We start from the raw sequence: 19,676 nt of genomic DNA, 5'->3' as shown, positions 1-19,676 counted from the left end.
CTGACCTACAAACATCACCTAACCCTGAAGGATAATTGACTTGTATATTGTTTTTTATTTTAGTTGCATGTCAGACTTTTCATGGATTGCTTTAAATATGCATAATGAGCTTCTCTGTCTGACACATGAGAACAGAGTATTCCAGGTGTATAGAGCAAGGGTTGTTTTTAGCAAACAGGGTCATTGTCACCATTGCAAGGTAACACATTGACCAATTGCTATGCCCTACTGCTGCTGCAGACCTTTAAACTTTGAATTTAGGGCCAGGTGTTACACTATTCTGTTGATGAACAGTCACTGGAAGATTGTATCAGCTTTTCTGTGCATTAGCAATAATTCCAGGGCCATGTCGAACTGAGATTCCAGCTGACTCATTTTTTTGGTTAAGGGTTTCAGGATGTAAGTGAATACATGGTATCATGTAACTATGTGTCTTGAGGATGCAACAAGCTGTGGTTGAAGCTTTAAGACCCCAAACAAAAGGCCCACATCCTAATCATTTGATGCTCTATATAGAAGACATGGAAATAAAGCACTGGTACTTTTGCCTGGTCCCTTCACCTAAACACTTTTGTTAGTTATAAAAAATAAAATAAAAAAAAACGGGCATGTTTGTTTTCCATTACATTAGTGTTTTAGATGACCATAGTTATAGTTTACAGAAGAAAAAAGTATTTACAATCCATATATTACTCTTTAAACATATACAAGTTTAAGTGTTCCAATAGTACGTACAAGTGAGTAAGTAAAATTGTACTTCATGAACAATGTGCAATGTTGGTTTTCAAAAATTCTTCATTCTTGCTGCAGTCCTGGGTGTTACAAAAACGCAAATTTAGTCCTGACTGATGGCGGTCTCATTCAGAGCACAGCATAGTCGTACACCTCTCCATATCCCGCCTCCCGCAGGTACTTCTCGATGTCCAGTGTTTCAGTCACTCTTAGAACGTTCCTCCCATTGGCTGATTGCTCTTCCGTCTGAAGTGTTCTAATGAGCTCCGACATTGACAGGCGTTGTTCGAGGCGCCAGTGGCAACAATTCCTGATGATGGAGTACCTACAGAACAGGGTAAAACAGTAAACACTTTTACTCAAAACTGAAACCCAGCACGAAATATGCTTGTTTAGAAACACAGCTTGGATGTTATAACAACATTTTACTGACGTCTCTCGGCCTTCATGTCGTCGTTCGTTTGAACTAACGGAAAGTAATGTGAGGTTCCTAGCTAACGTTAACGAAATTCCGCTAACGTTAGCTGTTACTTGCAAATTTATTTTACATAAGAAGGTTTGAACCGCGTTTTTCTTTGAAAAGGAGGTTGCATTTAATCTAGAGTAAATTATATTAACAATAAAACAAAAGCACGCATTAATTCTGTTTAACGCTAACTAAGTTAGAGAGTATAGTTAACTGGTTGTTAGGTTGACGTTACTAGCTAGCTAGCTGGGTTGTTAACCAAGTTAATTTACACTCTGGCCAATCAACGCTACACCTGTACAATGTCATGCAATTAATAACTTCTGTCTTGACGAAGTTTTTAATGTACAGTTTGTATATTAATAACTTCTGTCTTGACGAAGTTTTTAATGTACAGTTTGTATATTAATAACTTCTGTCTTGACGAAGTTTTTAATGTACAGTTTGTATTGACATTGACGGTAATGTGTACATTTAGTTATATGTTTAAGTGATGGACAACATTATAATAATGGGTGTTTCTAGTTTTTATGTCCCTCCCTATTTACAACACCAGCACTAACTATGACATATACATGAATTAACACTGCTATGACAGTGTGAAAATAACCCTGAACATTATAGGCATCATAAACGTAAACTGAACAAAACATGGCATAACAGTTGTACATTCCTGTTTAACCTGTTTGACAAAGTGTAACAACAGTGGTTTTCTGTTCAACTCTAACCTTATACTAATGTTAAGTTATTTCCTAGAATGCCCTTCTTTTTTAAAGTTAATGTAGAAGTTATAGCAGGAGGAAGAAGGATGAACATGCCAAGAGCAAGAAAAGAACCATGACATTTGATGCCAGCATTTGATATTTAGGAGTTAGACCCAGATTTGCACTTAAAACTAAAATAAAAATAAAATTGATCAGCCTGGCGAGTTTTAGATGTTCCTCCCATCTCCTCTACTCCACAATTCTTTTATTTATTTTTATTCAACTAGGAGAATCCCATTGATGTAAGACAAACATAGTTAAAGACCTAAAGTGCACAAAAGGAGACCACTATTAAAAAGGCACCAAAAATCAAGCATAGGGAAAAAAAGTATGTTTCGTTACCGGTTGAATTTAAAAACATTTTCATGGCTCTAATTCTTTAAATTTTGTTTTAAAAGTGTTCAACAAGATCAATGAATTGTGTTTCAATATAATGAATTTTGTTTGTCAATATTATTTCCAGATGTGAGTCATTATCAATGGTGGGGAATCAAATCTGTCATTGATAATCAAGAATTGTGTGCACTTTGAGGTGAGTAATCTACATGCTATATCTATAACTACATGATGTGTGGCTGTTAAAGATCCTTGCACACTGGTGTGCAAAGTTAGCATCTTCCCGTGTTTGTCTTACAGTGAGGTGGAGCAGGTGGCCGGCCGTTTCAGATGCTTTCCTCTTTGTAGATACTGCAGGAGTTCGGTAGTCTTGAACTGAGCAAACGGGGGGTCACCTGTATACATGGGAATATTATATATTAGATTGAAGTCCCTTTACTTAACAAACTTTCACTAAAAAGATTTCTCCTGTAGAACGTTACTTTCAGACCGGCATAGAAGTTTAAGAAATATGCATATATATGTCTTAACAGCTGTATAATTAACGCAGCCCTGTGGTATGAAAAGTCATTCATATATTTCTTTCTTTGCTGCTAATTATAATAAAAATTCCAACATTTTACTTAATGTTATGTAGTCCTAATCTATGATTTCTAAAAATAAATAAAAAACTTGTCTTGGAGGTATATCTAGAATTTGAAAACACTCACCCAATGAGACCATTTCATAGAGGAGGATCCCAAAGGACCAACTGTCAAAAAACAGAGAAGGGTTATAAGTCAAGAAAAGGTATAGGATCTTGGGTAGAAATGCATACTTTTAAAAATCTACTCTGAAAAGCCAATATTAGGGTAGAGCTATTTAAAACACAAATTGTATATTAATCTAAATTGTGCATAAAACATGTGAAGTAGATTATTAAAACACAGGATTATAATGCGTGTGTGCCTTTTTTATTTTTGTAGGCATCCAATGGATCTCATCTCTCTAATCAAGCTGCAACATCGAGCTCCCTGCAGATAACTCTGAATATAAAGCATGTCATTGAAATGTCTTAGCCAGTCATCTTCAATGCATTATTTATTTATTCTTACAGAGGACTTGGACACTCACATGTCACTGCTCTGACTGACGGTTCTTCCGCTAAGCACTTCAGGTGCCTGCCACTTCCTCATCTCCATGTCCTCTACTTCCCCTGTTGAAACGGCCTGCGTTCTCCTGCGGTAGGCAGAGTCCAACCCCCACAGCTTCACAGTCAGATCTCCACCAACCAGAACGCTGCGAGCTCCCACATTGCCATGGATGCAGCGCTGACTGTGCAGGTACTCCTAGAAGATGTTCAGATAAAGACAGGGTAATAAGAGGTATGCTGGAAATAAGGAATTTTGAGGACCTGGCTGTGGTAAAGTAGAACAATCTGAACTTCAAGGATGCTACTAAAAATAAGAAATACAAACATTAACCTGAATGTATTCATACTTTTTCCAGAATTCACATTATTAGTGATTAGGTTAACAATAACAACATAACCTTAACCTGAAGAGTAAAAGGTACTGTTCAAAATGTTTTTGCTCTATAATTTAGATATCAGGCGAAACCTGGGAGAGTTTTGTTTTGCCACCAAATAATAACACATTAGGATATAGATGTATAAGCTGGGAGACATGAATATGAATGTGGTCTCTTCCCCAAACAATTCCCACAAATACTGTATTTTGGTCCATGAAGCAGTGAGATAGACAGACAGACAGTCAGGCAGCAGCAGTTTAACCAACCAGAGCAGAGGCCACTTGTCCTGCCATGGTGAAGATCCTCTTCTCCGTCATGTCACATGAAGACTCTAAACCCGAGTTATTCTTTAGTGAGAGAGGAGGTGGAGAAAAGGGATAACGTGTAAATATATTGTTTTAGTATTTTGAGTCAGACTACCAGACATGTCATTCATGTAATATGATATACTTCTCGTTCTGTCTGTGTTCATAATGATCTTAATAAGCATAATGGGCATTTATTGCGGTGTTTTAAAAGTAGGTGAATATACTGAACCTGCCACTGTAAAGTTACTATGGATGATGGTGTTTCTCCCTGTCTGTAGTAGGATACATTGCACTATACTGCCCCACAAAGGCAAAGAGGGGTAAGTACTTATATTCTTAAAATTCACAATCTTAACAGTAATGGGACAGGGTTAAGAGTTAACCAAATAATGATCCTACAGTTTATATTTTTCACAATAGAATACTGTCTGTGCCAATTGTTTTTTTGGGGGGGGGGGGGGGGTAAGAGATATATTTTCTTTTATTAAAGTTTTACATTTCTTTAGGACCACAGGTTTATTTGTTTTGTGTCCAGCTTGAAATAAACTGAATGAGTTACAGATCACGTTGAAAGATCCTAAATATTTCAGTCTGAAATTAAACATAACCTACAATTTGAAATGCAAATCACAGTGTAAACCTGACTGAATAATCTCTTTGTTTTGCTAATTAAAAGATTACTGCACCTCTCGACATCTCCACAGGAACCCCAACAGGTCTCTGTGCTGCAGCTCCTCAACAACCATCATTAGGGGCGTCTGCACTGAAACCACACCCAGCAGTTCAGGTAGGAAGGGGTGCGTCCCCAGTCCTGACACAAAGGAAGCAAAACCCAAAAAGTGCTGCTTCTCATGGCTGTTTGCTGTCTCTGAGGAAGACAAGAGATAAGATAAGGGAGATAAGAGAGACTGTATTGTCATCCAACTATACACAGTACAGTACAGTACAGTACAGTACAGTACATAGAGGAATTAAATTGTGTTTCCCTGGTCTTGGTTCAAAACAAAGAATGAACATAAGATGCTAACAACAAGATGCAACAACAGAACAAACATGTAGTGCAATAACTAATATGTAGTGCCAGTAGTGTTAATGTACTGTAAGTACAGGTAATGTAAATAATTTTAAACAAATGTAAGTGATGCAATAAACAGTCAAAGCAGTTTTTGGGTCCATGAGGATAAATATGGAACACCATGCTTCACAATTACTCAGTAACTGTATTGTATATTTAGTTTGATTTCATAAGGATTTCACCAAGTGTTCGATTTGACAAGTCATAAAAAATAAGGCTTCTGTGCCATCAATCATTTGTTGTTTTTTAACAAGGAAAGTCACTCCATTTGATGTCCTTGAGACTGTGGAAGCTCTGATATGAAGCAAAACCAAGAACATTAAAAAAAAGCACAAAACTAGTGTCTGCAAACCAGTTATCAGATCATTCCTCGTATCACCCAGTTGCTGAGAAGAGAGTAAAATAAATAATTTCTCTGCACTTGTTTAGCAGACATGCAGTAGACAAGCAGTTGGACCTCTTTGAGTTTTAGCTTTGTACCTTTTAGCATCCTCAGGATGACACCTCTGTTGTCCTTGCGGGCTCTGTAGAGGCTGTATGTGTCATTAGGTTTCATGGAGAAGGACAGTGGCAGGGCAGTAACCTGGCTGAAGGCTCCATGCTGCCTCTCTGTGGACATCTGAGGTACTGCAGCCAGAGTTGGCCTGACACTCTGCTGCACTTCTTGAACTGACATTGGCAGCTCTTCATGTTCCAATGGGTTTATCCCCGGGGGTGCTAATGAGGGAGAGGAAGAGAAGAGCAGATTTAAAAATCACGGTGTAGTTCTTTTGAAAATTGAGTTACAATGAAAAATATAACAAGAACAATAATGACACAGACTTATGCGTGATTGCTCACCATCAATGCCCTGTAGGTGATGGCTATGGCTCTGCCTTTGTTTGTGTCTGTGCGATGAGCTGTGGTAGCGTTGAAGGGCAGTGATCTTTGTCCGCTTCTGTTGAGGACAGTACCTCAGTAAGCACAGGGTCAGGAAGCTGAGCAGGGTTCCCAGGAGCAGCAGCGTAGGGACGATGATCACCGCCTGCATATATTCCCTTACAACTGAGAGAGAAAGAAAGACGTTGATGTGTAAATGTCACAGACAAGAGGAATTTACTTTCAAGATTTTATGTTACTGGGTTTTTTGTGTGCCAACTGACAAGTTGGTCTGATTAGGAAGACGGGAATGTCCTAACCCCCTGTTACTTCTATTTAGGTAAGGACAGTACTGGGACTCTCCTCCAATCCTCAATGTTCTTTGCATGCATTTGTGTCTCAGATGGATGTTCAAATACAAAACAAATTCCTTTACGACATGCGTACGTTTGTGCAGGTTTAGTTTCAGAGTTCTGGTGAAGGTACTTTGAAAGGATAAATATGTTGGCTGTAAAAAGATATGTTTATTGTATTTATCAGCCTATATTCGCCTTGTTGACGGCCATCAGCCTATCTGCAAAAAAGATGTCATTTGTCCATGGCAGTTGCTAAATGTTATTTTAGTTATTTGCGGTCAGACTGGTATTTGGAGAAGATGCAACTGGCTGGAATTAAAGGTTGTTTGATACATTTTTTATAATTTAATGTGTGCTCATACAGTGCGTCCCTAGTTTATTGCAATGGGACAGGCTAGGCAACAATGCTAAGAAAATGTACTTTTAAATCAGATGATTGTATAATCACTCATGTCAGCAATTAAAATCACCAGTTCCCAGAATTCACACTGTTCAGTTATAGCTTAATCATATATTTGGACACATAGCTAGCTCTTTAACACTGTTATTTTATTTGTCTTTATTTGGGTGCTTTTTGTCACCTTAATATGACTCACATGTTGACAGTATTTATCACAGTTGCTTGTCATTATTACGGTATTGCATTGCTCACGACCCCTGCCTTACTTGGCTGCTAATGAATTTACATTTGTCCTGTTGCATTGTTGCTTCATTGCCAACAATATAATTAAACTATTTATCCAGTGAAACTGGATGGGCCACTACAGTGATTCATGCGTTGACATTCAGAGAATAAGAGATTTAGACGGTGCTGATTCATTCATGCATTTCCCTGTTGAGCTATTGGACTACTTTTAATACAGGAAATGCATAAATGTTTCCTGGTTGCACAAGGTTTTTATTTATTATTACATTATGTTCACTTTAAGTCCTTCACTGGTCTTCCCGGAGTCATTTTGTTGCATTGTTTTTATTGCTTTTATTTATTTATGCCTTTGTATTGAATCCTTTTATAGTTATGTCTATCTTCAATATTTACCCTTCACTCACAACCCTTTCATTACCATACTGTAGTAGACCAACACACCCTTATATAACATAACTACATTGCATTTTAGCTGTAGAAGTAGCCGTCAAATCCATCATTTTACACATCTCTTGAATCCAATGTAAAGCCACTGGTCTGTGTAAACATCGTGTTCTGTTGTGGCACATTCTTAGGTGTGGTAAGGCATTTCTTGTCATTCTCATAAAACTACACAGAGCTCATCATTTATGAGATCTTAGTTACAGTATCAGTGCGTTATAATGAAATTGAAAAATTAATTAACTTTGGTTTTCATATAACCAAATTAATAGAAACCATTTACTGTTGAAAGGTACATGATTATTAACTCTGTGATTATAAAGCCTTCCCAGCAGTATCTGAGTGAGCAGTTATTACTTAATCTGTTGTGATTGTGTAATCACGTTTCACTTGGAGCTCCAGTATTTCATGTGACATTATCTGGAGGCTGGATGTTGCAACAACATTCATAGTTGATACAGGTATGTACTTTGTTTACAGACACAATAAAGTAGATGCTGGTGTTTACTTTAATGAAAATAAGCAGTAGACAGGGAACTAAAATATTGTATGTTTAAGAAGATAAATAAGTATTGGGGAAGCTGCCGTTTTGGGAAGCTATCAATTACTTCACACTTAAAGAAGTTGAACTACAGCAAAGCTACCTAAGGGAGAAATCTAGTTTGGTTAACTGAAGCTCCTTAGAAAAAGTAGTTCAAACTACTTTGTAAATAAATGATCAAATTGACAAAATGTACAATTTATACATTTGTACACGTGATACTAAATTATATCAAAAATATAATACAAAAAAAGTGTGCTTAATCTCGATTTGCATAGCTCACAAGTAAATGTTGTTGGAGTTGGCCAGTGTCATGCGTGTGCATAAGTATGTGTGTACTGAGCAAAGCCTACTCTGTATATCTAGCCACTACACAAAGGTGAAAGGTCAAGTGTGTGGTGGAGGCTGGGGCAGGGCTGGACAAATGGGTTTCAATTACAATAGAGAAGCAATGGTAAAAGAAATAAAAGAAATCCTTCCTTTTATGGCCAAACATGTATAGTTTGTAGTCTCAGTAGTTAACTACACAAAAAAATGACAGAAGTAATTTAACTACTTGAATCACTATGCAAATGTGAATATAGTTAAACTACCAGCAAGCTACTGCAACATTTTCTTTTTTTCTGCGTTATTATAGAATACAGCTGAGTTAAAGGTAATAGAAAGGAAGGAATCAATTATAGTGAAGAGTTAAGGGTTAAAAGGATAAAGTAGGAGGAAAGTGGAGGAGAGAGCAACAGACTGAAAAGAGAGACAAAAGTGGCAAAAAAGTATACAGTATATCTCAAAAGTGAGTACACCCTTTAGATTTTTGCAAATATTCTGTTATATCCTTTCAGGGGATAACATTATCCTACTGAAACTTTGATATAACTTAAAGTAGTCAGTGTGCTGCTTGAATAACAGTATAGATTTATTGTCCTTTGAAAATTACTCAGTACACAGCTGTTAATGTCTAAACAGCTGGCAACAAAAGTGAGTACACCCCATAGTGAACATGTCTAAATTGTGCCCAAAGTGTCAATATTTTGTGTGACCACCATTGTTATCTAGCACTGCTTTAACCCTCCTGGGCATGGAATTCACCAGAGCTGCACAGGTTGCTTCTGGAATCTTCTTCCACTCCTCCACGACGACATCACGGAGCGCACGGATGGCCTTGGCTATAAGAAGATTGCCAACACCATGAAAATGAGTTGCAGCACAGTGGCTAAGATCATACAGCGGTTTTCCAGAACAGGTTCCACTCGGAACAGGCCTCGCCAGGGTCGACCAAAGAAGTTGAGTCCACGTGCTCAGCGTCATATCCAGAGGTTGGTTTCCAAAAATAGACGTGCGAGTGCTTCCAGCATTGCTGCAGAGGTTGCAGAAGTGGGATGTCAGCCTGTCAGTGCCCAGACCATACGCCGCACACTGCATCAAATCGGTTTGTATGGCCGTCGCCCCAGACAGAAGCCCCTTCTGAAACCGATGCATAAGAAAGCCCGCAAACAGTTTGCTGAAGACAATGAATCCAAGAACATGAGTTACTGGAACCATGTCCTGTGGTCTGATGAGACCAAAATAAACCTGTTTGGGTCAGATGGTGTCCGGCGTGTGTGGCGGCACCCTGGTGAGGAGTACCAAGACAAATGTGTTTTGCCTACAGTCAAGCATGGTGGTGGCAGCATCATGGTCTGGGGCTGCATGAGTGCTGCCGGCACTGGGGAGCTGCATTTCATTGAGGGACACATGAATTCCAATATATACTGTGACATCCTGCAGCAGAGCATGATCCCCTCTCTTCGGAAACTGGGCCGTAGGGCAGTTTTCCAACATGATAATGACCCTAAACACACCTCCAAGATGACAACGGCCTTGCTGAAGAAGCTGAAGGTTAAGGTGATGGACTGGCCAAGTATGTCTCCAGACCTAAACCCAATTGAGCACATGTGGGGCATCCTCAAGAGGAAGGTGGAGGAGTGCAAGGTGTCCAACATCCGTGCGCTCCGTGATGTCGTCGTGGAGGAGTGGAAGAAGATTCCAGAAGCAACCTGTGCAGCTCTGGTGAATTCCATGCCCAGGAGGGTTAAAGCAGTGCTAGATAACAATGGTGGTCACACAAAATATTGACACTTTGGGCACAATTTAGACATGTTCACTATGGGGTGTACTCACTTTTGTTGCCAGCTGTTTAGACATTAACAGCTGTGTACTGAGTAATTTTCAAAGGACAATAAATCTATACTGTTATTCAAGCAGCACACTGACTACTTTAAGTTATATCAAAGTTTCAGTAGGATAATGTTATCCCCTGAAAGGATATAACAGAATATTTGCAAAAATCTAAAGGGTGTACTCACTTTTGAGATATACTGTAGATGTGAAGTATTGGGTTGAGCCAATATGTTCCCATTAGTTTCCCACAGCTGTTACAGGAGCTGCTAAATACTAGGATATGGGCATGTTTCAGGTTTGCAGAGAAAGCACATTTGCAGAAAAGATGAGGAATGTGAATTGGGGGAAGAGAAGTAAAGGATAAGGGAGACATAACCGATCGGTTAAGGAGCAAGGATAGGAGAGGAGAGAGAGACAGTTGTGTCCTTACTACATAGGGTGTCATCTGGTGCACACAGATTATCGGCCGTGGAGTTGGATGACATGCTGGAGAGGAAAAGAACATATATGGAACAACATTACTATCAGCTGGAGGAAGAGATCAACATTACCTCTGCTCAGCAGCCACCCTAAATCCTCTAAGCTTAGATAGTGATCCAGCATGTGCCTCTAATATAATCTAATACTATATATACAGTTGTAGCTGGACAAAATGGCTGGTTTAGATTTTAGCTTTGCTTTAAGAGCTATCAGTGAAGTTCAGTAAACAGCAGAGTGCACGCCCTGAAAGATGTCTTTTTTAATCTATACTTGCATAGCAAATATTAACTGTGACCTTTTTTTTATCTGGACTTGCACAGCAAATATAAAAAGTAATGCTCAACAACTTGTTTTCTATGTGCATAGTTACCCAGCTATCAGTTGCATAGATAATAGAGGAGCAGAGATCAGCATTACCATCGCCAAAATTCATAAACGCCTTGAAAGGATAAGGTGGCATTTAGCAGCCCATTAAACTTCTCAAATCACACACATGATACACCAGATAAACTGTTAAGACCTTAACAGTTCTCGGGAAATGGTAAGATAAAATATCTATCTTAATATCTATCTTAATATCTATATCTATCCATCAACATATATATCTATAGAGAGATATATATATTTATATATATATATATATATTTATTTGGAGACAGGACGGACCTGCTTGTTTATGTGGGTTTGTGAGATTTTGTGGACAAGTTGGACGGTGGTATTTGGTATTTGTTCCCGCCCCACTAAGCCCCAGTCCACACGTACATCATTTTCTGGTTTTGGCTTGTGACATCAAAGTGTGTGGCGTTATCTCCTTTTGTGAGGCGTCGCACGTAAATAGCAGAACACGATAATACATAGACTGTAACTAAAACAAACTCAGTGGCAGAACACAATAATACAAAGGGAAGTGAAATATGTTCAAACATAACTGATGGAGAACATGAAGCTTTATGGGAAGTAAGAGTGTGTACTTAATGGGAGTCTTTCTGGGTCTATTCGATTGTATGCAAATTTTCCCTGAGCATATTTGATTCTATACATTTGAACTTGAGCCCTAGGTCTTTTTAAACAAGCATATTTTACACAACTAGTAGATGTTATATTTAAATCAGGAGGTTAAAAAGAAAGGCCACTCATTGAGGATTGATGGAAGCACACTGATGTCTCCAGGATGCTCCGGAAACCACTATGTACTAGCGATGTCATGATACCAGACATTTAGTAGTCGATGCCAATACCAGTCAAATTCCACGATTCTTGATGCAAATTCGATACAACGGTAAAAGACAAAAAACAAGACAATGAATCGTATGTTCTTCAACATTCACTCCTTTATTTTGGTTTGCACCGTTTTTCTTAAAAATATTATATAATTACATACATAATTCTCTCTAATATCTATTTTATATTGCTTTGAAAACATCGTCAAAAAACTGTATTTATTCAAGTTCCTAGACACAGGACTACAATTATAATTATGATAATACAATTATATTATAATTTAACTTTACCCGATACAAATTTTTACTGATAAGAGCATGAATGCAACTCAATGGAACCGCTGTTCACCGGCGTCCAACATCTAACAGCTTAACACTAACGTTAACTAGCTGTCCTGTCAACACAGATTTGTTGTTCACAATGCAGTATCGCAGTGTGTACTCTTGTAAGCATCGATAGTGAGTTAGACAATAGACATTGTTTAACAACATAAGAGAGAGATAGGCAGCCTCCTCTTTAAAACTAGTTTGCTCTTGTGTTCGCCGCGGTAGTGATATAATGGTATTAGCATTATAGTGAAGTTCATGACGTGTACATTACAGTACAGGTGTGTTTGTGACCTCTTTTGTGTGTTAATGCAGTGTCATCCTCACGTTACAGAGCATGGAACAAGTCTTATTATAGACTACTCTTGGTGTGACAATTACACACTCCCTTACGAAGTCACACTGGTATGTAGTAGGTATTTTTTAAAGGTAACACATACAACATCCTTTACACTGTTACAGACAATGGATGTCACTGAACCCGTTTGTCCGCATTGTTCTCCCACATTCACATGTGTCAATACCACTCCTGCAACAACACAAAAGATTGGTCGTCTCACAACCCACACACAAACACACACACACACACCACAAGAGCAGACGCTAAAAACTATGTTATTAAAGACACACCGACGTGTATAGATACACAAAAACAAAACGGTGGATCAAAACACATTGAATGTGTAAGGATGAACATATCACATAGGATGATGCCACAAATAACAAAGTTATTATTTATTAGTAATAAAGTTATACAGTAATATCTTCTCACACATACAGTATCTGCACAATGTGTGTATATGTATATATATATATATATATATATATATATATATATATATATATATATATATATATATATATATATATATATATATATATTACACAGCATATCATTTGCCTCGATAGTATTCTTTTTTTTTTTTAAATGTATTCTTACCTGGCCGACTTTCTGGGACTGTTCAGGTGTCAAACTCTCTGTGCTCCTCCTAGCCAAAGCATGCAGTTTGCTGTCCCTGTGAGCCATAAAAGTTTCCAGTTGTTGGACAAATTCAAGTCCAAACTCTCTCTTTTGATGTTTTCGTAGTCAGTCTGCAGTATATAGTAATATCTACAGGCAGACACATTTCCAGTGAAGATACCGTTTTCACTCGTGTCTTTCTTTTCTCTTTGCCTCTCTCGCTCTCTCTCTCTCTCTCTCTCAGGTTGGCCACACCCACCCCTCCAACACTTTGTCCTTGTTTTCTTTTACTCACCTGCACACACCTTTCACTCGGTGGAAGGGCAACATGATGCATTTAATGTTGCATCTTGTAATGGTCGAGGTGGAATATCAAAACCTAAAAACTTCTATCTTCTATCTATAGTATGGTACTGGCTGAAATGATTCAGGAATTGTTTGCGTTACCCCAAGGCAACTCAGTAACAAAGATTCCCTGAAGTAAAAAGTGAACGTTTTAGAAAAATTGTGAAGATTTAGTTTGACTCGTCTGCTTGCTCTTATTGTGTTTTCTCAGTGTAGAAAGATTGAGACATTTTCAGTGTCCAAAACATGAGGCCTAGAGTTTGACATGCATCTACTTTAATCAAACAATAAAGTATATTAGAAAATGGCCTCATTTATGTCTCTCTTTATAATCCACCTAAGAGCTTGCTGAATATAGCTGCTAAATGCTAGCTTAGTCCATTATGCTCCACACAGAAACACGTCACAGAAGGACGGACGGAACAGAAACTGGAGTAATGGAAGTGCTGTGAATTGTCTGGGCAGTTATGATGGCCGGCATGTTTAACATTATCAATATAACCGACTCCAATGCACTTATCACGTTTATTTGAGCTGAAAGGCGTGACACTGGCTCTGGTGTGTGTGTGTGAGAGATCAGTACTGGTGTTGAATAATCATGACTTTTCAACTGCTGCGTCAACCTCGCCCTCTTTCTTTTTATAAAGTCAAATTGGTATACTGACGCGCCCAGACTGACAACACTTTGTCAGGTTTCACCACAGCCGCCATAATGATCTCTATGCATCTAGAACTAAAATGTTTTCACAAGATTAATGGATTTAAAGATTTACAGTTTAGTGTATTAACGTCATTGTAAACCTGTGTTTAAGTAGACCCGTCCTTCAAAGGCCACAGATTTAATTCTCACACCAGCCAGTGATTGTTTGTTAGCCATTTATTCTATTCTATTTAGGAAGACCCTGAAATTATGGCTGTTGCTCTGGTTTGAAACATTAGCTAAATCAGACAGATCCTCTCACTGTATTATTATGTAAACTCTTCTGTTTCTGGTTTCGCCCTCCATAGGATTCTCACGGTAAAACAGAGAAAAATGTGACAAATATTTGCTCTAAAAAAATCTTTTTTTTGTTGAGAAATGTGTTTGTTCAAGCAACCCTTCTGCGTGAAGATTATTTAGTCAATTTCCTTACTTTACCAGAATGCCTTTCAATAATCCTTTGCAATAAAGATTTAATTCTTTAGTTTGGTAGAACCTAATTTGTCTTAACTGGGCCAACAGGAATATCATATATTTCCACCTGGATGAAAACCAGCAATCCTAACAGACAGCCATGGACATTAGGGACTGAATGTTTAAAACGGACTCATGAGTCCATTGGAGTTAGACATGCCTGCTCTGTATACTTTATGAGAATATACTGTGTACTTTCTGAAAGGGATACTGTGTTTACTCTGTAAACTGTCATGTGTTTCCTAATAAGCACAGAGTCAACAGTCTTTTCACCTGCCAGTAAAAGCTTAACTGAAATGGAACAAAATTAACAGAGGTTTACACTGTCCCTCAAATCCCACCTAATTCAACACAGGTGCTCTGACCAGCCAGTAGGAGCTGCTAGTGCAACAACAAAGAAATGGCTTCACACGTGCAAACAGTGTAGTTGTGTTTGATGCAGTTCAAAGAAAAGCTAGAAGCTGCCATTGATTGACTCAGGTCCTTACAGCGGTGGACGAAGCCCCATGTGTCTTTAGATGTTGAGCAATAATTATTTTGTACTGTACACTGAATGACTTTGACATTTAGTGTTCTTGTTCACTGCTGACTTAACTTCACAGGGGTGAGCACTTAGCTTGGGGCACAGGGGGGAAACCCCAGCCCGAGCGAGTTTCCCCCCCCTCTGTGTGTGTGTGTGTGTGTGTGTGTGTGTCCAGCAGCGTCCTGGTAATGCTGAGACAGACAGTGAGCGGGTGGGTTTATTTTTGGGTCAGTGACAGTGTGTCAATGGCCGCAGATGCGTCGGAAAGGAAGGCTCTGAGATACAAGCAAACCCTGGTCAGTGTCTCTCTCGTTCCTCTTACTCTTTCCCTCTGTTGCTCTTTCTGTCTTTCAATGTCCATCTGTTCATCTCTACTTCAGCCTATCTGTCACGCTTATTTCTCTCGGTTGTGCGTCTAGAGTTTCTGTCCCTGAATCACCCATGTCATTCTTGCATGACGCACCTGTTTTGGCAGTACAACTTACATGTGCATGGATGGAGCCTGTCTATCTTATTGTGTGTGAGCCTGTGAATGAACCACATTCTGTGTGTGTGAGTTCTAGACAAGCTGAAGACCAATTAGCTGATTAGATGTACAACAACAGGGTCACACACATGGTCACGCAACAGGTGCTTAAACACTGCACTTCCTTCACCCCTGATCTTGGCATACACATACACGTGCACACACACACACGCACATACACACACTATGTCGCGGTCTTGCTGTTTACCTCTTTTCTGGTCGGCCACCTGTTTGCTACCCTTTCTGCACCTCGTTTCTTAAGCCCTGGTTGGTCTTAACACATCTTGGAATTACTTCAATGCTATGTGTGACACAGTATGTTTAAATGTTGTGTGTACAGTATAGTTTTCCTTCCATGTACATACATGTGTGACTGTGTGCAGTGTGTGTGCATTAATATTTTTGTTTTTGTGTTAATACCTCGGTGTGTATGATTTTGTGTGTGTGTGTGTGTGTTAGGGGCTTGGTCATGTGTTTTCCAAAAAAGGGAAACCCGATCATACATTTGCAGTGGTGTTAATCTTCACCGTGCATGTAGTTAGTTACATGTATGTTTTTGGACAATGCAGTTTGAAGAGTGTCTCAGAACATCTGGAGTATTATCATCATGGCTTTGGGATGTTCTAATTAAACAAATATCTATTTGTTCGGCAGGGGCTGGCATTTTTAATATTAGATTTTTCAGCAGGAGTTTGCAATCCAAGATAAATACTACAATAGTAGGTCTATGTGTGTTGTTTTCCACACTGTGAATCTTTACTTCAGTTCACATAATTAAAATATGGTGAAAGACATACAAGATGAGGGAAGCCAAAGAGCCTCCTCAATACATAAAAACACAAACAAACAATTGCTTTCATATATGATTGGACAATTTGTGTATTCCTCATGAAGCCATGCAGCCTAATGTTGTAGCCCTGTAATGGTTTCTGCATATCCTACACTAAAACCTCTTGAATAGTTGAAGCTTCATTCAAGAAACGTTTTGCATTTTAGCAATCTGGCAAAAGTTAATTTTTAGAAATACAGAAACAATGTTTACAACCTTTAACACTCAATTTGTTGTGAATGATAATCATTCTGAAATAAAGGTGTATTCCACTCCAGCTGCCGAGCCTCTGCGGTGTTGATTGGCTGGCATGTGAGGGTTGGTGATCATGGTGACCTATAGAGTTTAATGGTTGTTGAAACCCTATGCCTATGGATAGTCCAGGAAGTGCAAAGTCATTTAAACTGTGTATGTGTGTGGGTGTGCTTTTGAAGTCCCTGCGGGATGGGGTAACCCTTATGTTTTACACTATCACCCATGGGAGCAGAGATTTCAACAGGAGTGCTGTGTCACTTGTATATGTATATGTATGTATATTTTTTTTGTTTTTTTTAAATTGTTGAGTGCATTGTGTGTGTGTGTTCTTATCCCTGTGTACGTGCTGGTAATGGTCCCTTCGAGATATCATTTGAAACATTAAGACAACACAATAAATAAGTCAGAACAATAATTAGATTAATACCAATAATAATAACTCCAGTGTTTCCCACACAGACTTTACTTGGGCAGGCCGTCCAGGTATATTCAGCGACCCATTTCAGCATTTTGTATTAATTGTTTTTTATCTGTCCAAGAAATTGATGCCATTTCTGATCAATTAACTAGGAGCGGCCTGACCTGCTGGCCCAGCCTCGAATCTCGCTGCATCAGCTGATTGAGCTGGACTCTCGCGGGGACAATGGTGGCATGCAATGGCCCGACATGCTGCTGAACTCCGCTTATCCTGGTGTGGCCAGTACACATTACGCCCACACTAGATTAATTCCCAATCTTTCGTTTTAATGTGAGCAAGTTAGAATAAGAGAGCTAGAAAGGTATTGCAATAGCCTGCCATTAAAAACTGTACAATAACCCCCTTTTATTAGTATCATTACTTTAAGACTGACCGTATTCATGAGTTGGTCGATGTGCGACAGTGGGGTTGTGTGTGCGCGCAGCAAGCGCTCTGCTTCCACTCACTGCAGGCCTATAGACGGAATCGGAGTTTCGGGCTTCCGGTGGAATCGCAATGCATGCTGGGGTGGCAAGCCTAGAAAAGTGAGCACCATCTCTACAAGGGCCGCCATATTGGATTTCTTCTCTACGTGTTTACATTGTATTTAGCTTATTCTTCAAGCGTGTTGTAAACAAACCTACTACTCTACAGTGAGTTCTGAACTCCTTTCTTATGATGAGGTTCAGATGTGGAAAGTCGAAGCTTTGAAAGTATTTTGCCGCTAGCGGAATTTAAAGGTTTCAGGAACAAAACTCGAGCTTATTGCCAGGGTGTTTGCTGCATCAGAGATGGGCATTGAGGATCAACCAACAGCTAACGAAAGAATTTCAATCACAGAAAAAGAAAAGACTAAGCTTTTGGTTATGCCGAGTGGCGTTTCAGTGCCTGATCCCTTGACATTGCAGGATGGCTGGGTCAATGAAAAACAACAGCATGACTAACTAATGTTAATTATTATAAAACTCAATATATAGAAAGTACATTTGTCAATATATAAATCCAGTAGATAGACTACATACCCCAGGTTGAGTTCAGGATCAGGGAATTCATTTGTTGGTTTTCCTTGCATGAAATGCTCACTGCAAATCCGTGAAGATTTCTTGGGCTCCCAAGACTTCCCATTGTAATCCTGTCTCTTTACAGCTTTGGTCCATGCTAGCCTTCTATCATTGTTCTTTAGTGCTGTTGGAAATGGAAATAGTTCGAACGGGGGCTTGCAGTCGCAATTTTTGCAATCGTGAAGCTCACAATGAGATTCTGCCCATTTATTTAGCTTTCTCCCACTGTTTGAACATCCTTTCACCACACAATGTCGGTGTCCAAATCCCATAACTAGAAGAGCGATGATTACACACTAAAAACTAGCAATGTAAAAATGTAAAAAAATACAATGTAAACACGCTTGAAGAATAAGCTAAATACAATGTAAACACGTAGAGAAGAAATCCAATATGGCGGCCCTTGTAGAGTTGGTGCTCACTTTTCTAGGCTTGCCACACCAGCATGCATTGCGATTCCACCGGAAGCCCGAAACTCCGATTCCATGTATATAGTGGCCGCATTTTCCTCTCATTTGCATACTGCAAACCGGTCCAATCCGGCACGCGGGATGATTTTGCAAAGTGTAAAAATTACAGCGAAGACTCAAATATTCAATACAAGTGCTATTTCAAATGTGTCCACTGGGGGTCGCACACAACACTGCCAAGCAAGCAAACTGTTCATGCTGAGCTGCCGGTAAAAAAAACTTCTGGAGCTGGCGGGTTCCGTCAACATTACACTCGCAGCGTCATTACCCAAAATGTCTTTGTCAAAAAAGGAGAAAAGTGGACACGGAGTGTAGAGTTTTCCAAGGCAAATGGACCGTTTCCTATTTATTTACAGAGGTGAGTGGGAAAGCTGTGTGCTCGCGGCAGGTTTCAGTGCTCAAAGAATATAATATTTGGCGCCACTATGAGATTCATGGTGAAAAATACAACAGCTTGCCAGGACAACTGAGGAGATCAATTAATTGCTAGCGGGTCTGAAGAAGCAGCAGTCTGTTGTTACCCGTAGCAGAGATATCGGCGATGCAGCAGTGAAAGCTAGCTTCCTTATTGCTAGCGAAATAGCATTAGCATCAAAGCCAGACTGCAGTGTTTCGCTCGCCGTTCACGGTCAAGGCTTCTGATCTGTCGACATCCAACTTGAAGTAATTGACTTGCAGTGTGATTCAGATTTGAAGGACAAATTAGCCTCCGCGGGCTTGGACACCTTTTATCAGCATCTCTTGCCAGGGTGCCCCACATTGACAGCCCTCGCTGCAAAGGTTTTGTGCATGTTTGGGACTACCTACCTTTTGTGAACAACCTTTCACTGTAATGAGCATCAATAAAACAAAGATGCGC

General features: G+C 39.3%; 2 protein-coding genes across 5 annotated transcripts in view; one reads left to right on the top strand and one right to left on the bottom strand.

Annotated features, from left to right (window-relative positions):
* Positions 1 to 61: 61 nt before the first annotated feature.
* styk1a (serine/threonine/tyrosine kinase 1a) lies at positions 62 to 19,660 on the bottom strand. 4 transcript variants are annotated; one of them, XM_029442542.1, is made up of 10 exons: positions 19,625 to 19,660; positions 10,620 to 10,675; positions 6,031 to 6,234; positions 5,671 to 5,907; positions 4,802 to 4,983; positions 4,074 to 4,154; positions 3,412 to 3,626; positions 3,009 to 3,049; positions 2,597 to 2,693; positions 62 to 1,057 (listed from the first exon to the last, which is right to left on the bottom strand). In XM_029442542.1, exons 2-10 carry the CDS (start codon positions 10,672 to 10,674, stop codon positions 862 to 864), a joined length of 1,308 nt encoding a protein of 435 aa, XP_029298402.1. In that variant the 5' UTR covers position 10,675; positions 19,625 to 19,660; the 3' UTR covers positions 62 to 861. The 4 variants fall into 4 exon arrangements, with proteins under 4 accessions (XP_029298402.1, XP_029298401.1, XP_029298404.1 ...); XM_029442541.1 differs by lacking the exon at positions 19,625 to 19,660 and adding an exon at positions 19,339 to 19,584; XM_029442544.1 differs by lacking the exon at positions 19,625 to 19,660 and adding an exon at positions 17,681 to 17,759.
* The window catches only part of clcn1a (chloride channel, voltage-sensitive 1a), a 41,838-nt gene continuing 37,616 nt past the window's right edge, over positions 15,455 to 19,676 (top strand). Inside the window, exon 1 of the mRNA XM_029442534.1 lies at positions 15,455 to 15,515. Within this exon, the coding sequence (XP_029298394.1) occupies positions 15,465 to 15,515 (51 nt within the window). The 5' untranslated portion in view covers positions 15,455 to 15,464. The remainder of the gene's footprint in view (positions 15,516 to 19,676) is intronic.

This window comes from Cottoperca gobio, chromosome 11, assembly GCF_900634415.1.
Source record: "Cottoperca gobio chromosome 11, fCotGob3.1, whole genome shotgun sequence".
NCBI lineage: Eukaryota > Metazoa > Chordata > Actinopteri > Perciformes > Bovichtidae > Cottoperca > Cottoperca gobio.
This window is presented reverse-complemented; position numbering and strand designations above follow the sequence as displayed.